Source organism: Bidens hawaiensis, unplaced genomic scaffold (assembly GCF_021521415.1).
Source record: "Bidens hawaiensis isolate Kalapana, Puna unplaced genomic scaffold, B.hawaiensis_p1.1 tig00000636_1, whole genome shotgun sequence".
Classification (NCBI taxonomy): Eukaryota; Viridiplantae; Streptophyta; class Magnoliopsida; order Asterales; family Asteraceae; genus Bidens; species Bidens hawaiensis.
The window spans coordinates 4,158,580-4,162,710 of record NW_027491038.1 but is presented as its reverse complement, the minus strand read 5'-3'; the positions used below and the strand labels follow the sequence as shown (position 1 = coordinate 4,162,710).

At 36.9% G+C, this 4,131-nt stretch overlaps 1 protein-coding gene across 1 annotated transcript; it reads right to left on the bottom strand.

Moving 5' to 3' along the window:
- Positions 1-2,063: 2,063 nt before the first annotated feature.
- On the bottom strand, positions 2,064-3,193 carry LOC143529677 (uncharacterized). Its single transcript, XM_077025418.1, has one exon. The coding sequence runs from the start codon at positions 3,183-3,185 to the stop codon at positions 2,064-2,066; it is 1,122 nt and encodes a 373-aa protein (XP_076881533.1). The 5' UTR covers positions 3,186-3,193.
- Between the last annotated feature and the right edge of the window lie 938 nt (positions 3,194-4,131).

The window sequence follows — 4,131 nt, the reverse complement described above, 5'->3', positions numbered from 1 at the left end:
TACTTGTGCCTACGATCTACGCTGCACTAGAGCTCTGTAGCAGTGTGTCACACCCAAATGGCTGACATGACTTTGCTCAACACCTCTTTCGGGATCATAATACATAGCCTAAATTAATACTCGAATATTACTCCACGAGTATGATTTAATTCGGATATCTAATGCTACCATCCTTCAAGATCGCCACTTGGTCACCCCCATGACTTATTTATTTTCCTACAACCATAGTTTAATTATTTGAGGCATGATACTTAAAAACATACATGACCTATTCAAATTTGTCTGGCTATATGGTTTGTTCACAATTATATAAAACAATAACTTTAATTAATAATACCTAGTCATTTGAATTACCTGACTACGGTATAAGTAATGATATTAGTATTTGGCCCATATTCACGCACTCGTCATCGGTTCAACACAATAAGTTAATCTTACGTTAAAATATTAAATATTCTCCACGAGTATTTTTGATCCGGATATCTCAATAGTATAAAAACAATCCCTTGAATGATCGCCAATTGCCTCCATGGCTCTCAGCTCTCTGGAGCTTTATATATCTCATCAGGGTATTCATCTTTAGTCTTTACTCTACTTGTGTTATTATCTCATCTCTTAGTATATTCTATTTTCCTTCTAAGTCAATACACATAATACGTCAATAACCGAAAAATGTTATAAATGTCATTAAATCATGCAATAAAATTAGACGGTTATGATCACATACAGGAATCAAGATAATAAAAGAAAGTTGTTAACTAATAATTACATAATAAGTTACAAAAAATTCATTATAATCAGTAATCACTATAATCTTTATAATTAATTCTTGAATTCCAAAAATAACCCTAAAATCAAAATTTACTGCCTATAAATTCTCTTCATCCCATTTGTAGTTGGACAACCATTGTATACTTCAGTTAGAATCCAAACAAAAGAAAGAAAAACACACACGCAAGGATGTCGAAGCTTGCTATCGTAAATTTTATTATATTCAATCTAGTTTTGGTCTCCGTTATTGATTGTAAGTTCAACATGTTTGCTTTCTTTTATTCTATTCAATCTAGTTTTGGTCTCCCTTATTGATTGTAAGTTCAACATGTTTGTTTTCACACAACAAAGTTGGTATAGATCACATAGTTGTCATGGGTTGTCAGGTTATTGATATTTCTTAACTTGTATGCAGGCACAAGAATCGGGAGCAATCATATATATGAAGCCCGTGCTTTAGCCTCGTCAAGCAAACTTGCTTCGTTCGTTTGCAAGCAGTATAACTCACAGTGGTGCTGTTCATGTCATGATACTACGGTTGCGGTCGTATGTGCTGACACTTATGAAGCATGCGAAACAAGTTGCTCAAACGTATGTGGTGCCAAAAATTAAAATGTGCAAGAATGACCGTAATAAAATTGTGTTTCGGCTATATGTTATTAGATAATGAGATTTAAATAACTTTGCGTTCACCGCCTATAATGGCAATAATACAAGAAGATTGATACGAAAGTTTATATGATTTAAATGGCAATTCTTCATGTTCATTATATTCGATATTTGATTAATATAATTTATGATTTGAGAACTTCGTGTGGCATGATTAGTGCTAACCAGGATTAGCTTGTATTAGAGCATAGTGCATTGCCCCAAATTTCTTATTTTTTTCATTAGTAAAGCCACTGTGGGTTTGTAATTAGGGATGTTAACTGTTTTTGTTTTGGCCAATTTGGGCAAAAAATCTGTCCGAGAGCGCGAGACAACTGAGAGTATTGACAAACCAACACAGCCATTTCGACTGATTTTTAGTGGTTTGGATGTGGTGTCATCACTCATCACACAACCCACCCAGTTATATTGTGCCACATCACCAACTCAAATTCCATCACATGTGATGGTTTTTTACTATGGGTGGTGGTGTGGTGTGATGGTGTGTGATGAAATTATTATTTTTTTTGTAACTTAAAAAATTAAAACAATATTTAATAGAACTTAAAAATAAAAACAATAGTTTAATAGAACGTAATTCAACTTAAAAATTAGAAATAAAAAATAAAAGTTACAACGAACGTCTACTCCTCGCCTGAATCCGGAAATTCCAAACCTAAAGAATCAATATGCGCAACAAGATCCCATCTCAACCGATGATGAAGATCTTCATCCCGCAAGTCTAATTGGACATAATCGGGAACGGGAACTTGAGTCGGAGGATCCGGTACCCAATCTGGAGAAATTGCATTTCCATATTCTTTTATTAACATATTGTGTAATATGATGCATGCATACACGTAGCTAGAGATCATGGGTTTTTTCATTGCACGAACCGGTCGACTGAGTATGCACCATCTACCCTTTAAAACACCGAAAGCTCTCTCGACATCTTTTCTTGCCGATTCTTGCAACTTCTTGAACGCCTTTTCATTGGTCTCGACAGGAAACGAAAAGGCTTTCACAAAAACAGACCATTGCGGGTAGATACCGTCGACAAGATAGTAGCCACGTCTGTAATATCTCTCGTTGACAAAGTACGGACAGAAAGGTGCGGTGCCATTTGTTACGCTCTGAAACAACGGTGATGTGTATAGAATAGTGATGTCGTTGTTTGAGCCGAGAACACCAAAATAAGAATGCCAAATCCATAAATCATTTGACGCAACCGCTTCTAGTGAGATGGTCGGTCGTTTGATATCACCCCTAACATACGCCCCTCGCAACTCCCGTGGACAATTCCTCCATTCGATATGTGTACAATCGATGCTACCGAGCATCCCTGGAAAATGCCATCTAGCCTCGTGCGCGGCGTATTGACGTGTAATGTCGTGTCTTGTTGGTCTTCGTAGAAACTCTTTGGCATACAATTTTATAATCGCGTTACAAAAGAATTGTAGACATTCACGTGAAGTTCTCTCAGCCATTTGTAAGTATTCATCGAATTGGTCGGGTGGGTTACCTGTCGCTAGTTGACGAATAGCGGATGTGCATTTTTGAATCGCCGTAAAACTACGTTTACCCCTCGCTTCGTAAGATTCTTGAAACCATTCTTCGTTTGCTTCGACGTCGGCTACAATCTTTAAAAATAAAGATTTCGGCAAACGAAAGCGTTCCCTAAACGTCTCGTCATTGTATTTCGGCTCCTCCACAAAATAGTCGTTCATTAGCACGTCGTGGGCATGTATACGATCACGCTCCACCATTTTTTTCTTTGGACGACTCGGGCATTCAAGTTCGTTATATAGCAACGGAAACCATTCGAGAATGTCATCGTCCGAAGACGAAGAGCTATCGGTGTCTAAGGGCATCGAGTGTTTCGGAAATTCCATATTTTTTTTGTTGTGAATGAAGGGGAGGTTTTTGAGTTGGATTTGTGTATTTTGAAGATATATTGTAGTTATTTATATAGGTAAAATTTATTTATTTATTTTTTAATTTTCCCAAGTTTCAAACGGTCATCCAACGGCTCTTTTTCTTGGTTTTCACCCTTCACCACGCGTGATGGTCATCACGCAAACTCCCTCCTTCACGCGTGTAGCTAGTGGCGGCGGTGTAGCAAATCCCATCACGCGGTGCCCCGGGTACTCTTATATATGGTTGCTAACGGTTTATGAATGTAATATAATATTTGTGCAACTTTAAATTCAGTTTAAATTCAGTTTGATGTTCTTTCCTGCCACATGAACGGTTGAATTTTGCTAGTTTTTTTACATGTCATATAGAGAAAAGAAGCTAACAAAAAACATGTTCCTAATACATTTTCGTAAGGAAAATCTTGAACGTTAATACGAAAAATGTGCCAACATTTAACTATTTAGAACAAACGACAATACCAATGAGGATTTCGTGAAGACGGATGTCTCACGATTTAAGGGAAATGGCGGAATTAGTTTTGCCTATACTCTTGGTGGTCTTTCTCTGAAAATAAAAACTCTTTATGTCCTTTGTGATAGATGTGGGCTTGGCTATATCTCACCACCACAAAGACTACCAAACAGTTTTAATACAGGTGAGAGATTTTATGGGGCATAGTTGTTTCACACCAAAACTACATTCGAACCTCTTTACAGTATACATGACTGGCTTAACAAATGTGAAGGCCTAAATTAAAACAAGATTTTGTGGTCTTTTCATGACAATTGTTAAGAG

Coding starts and splice junctions, on each gene's coding strand:
- LOC143529677 (XM_077025418.1), bottom strand. CDS start 3,185: ATGGTGGAGCGTGATCGTATACATGCCCACGACGTGCTAATGAACGAC.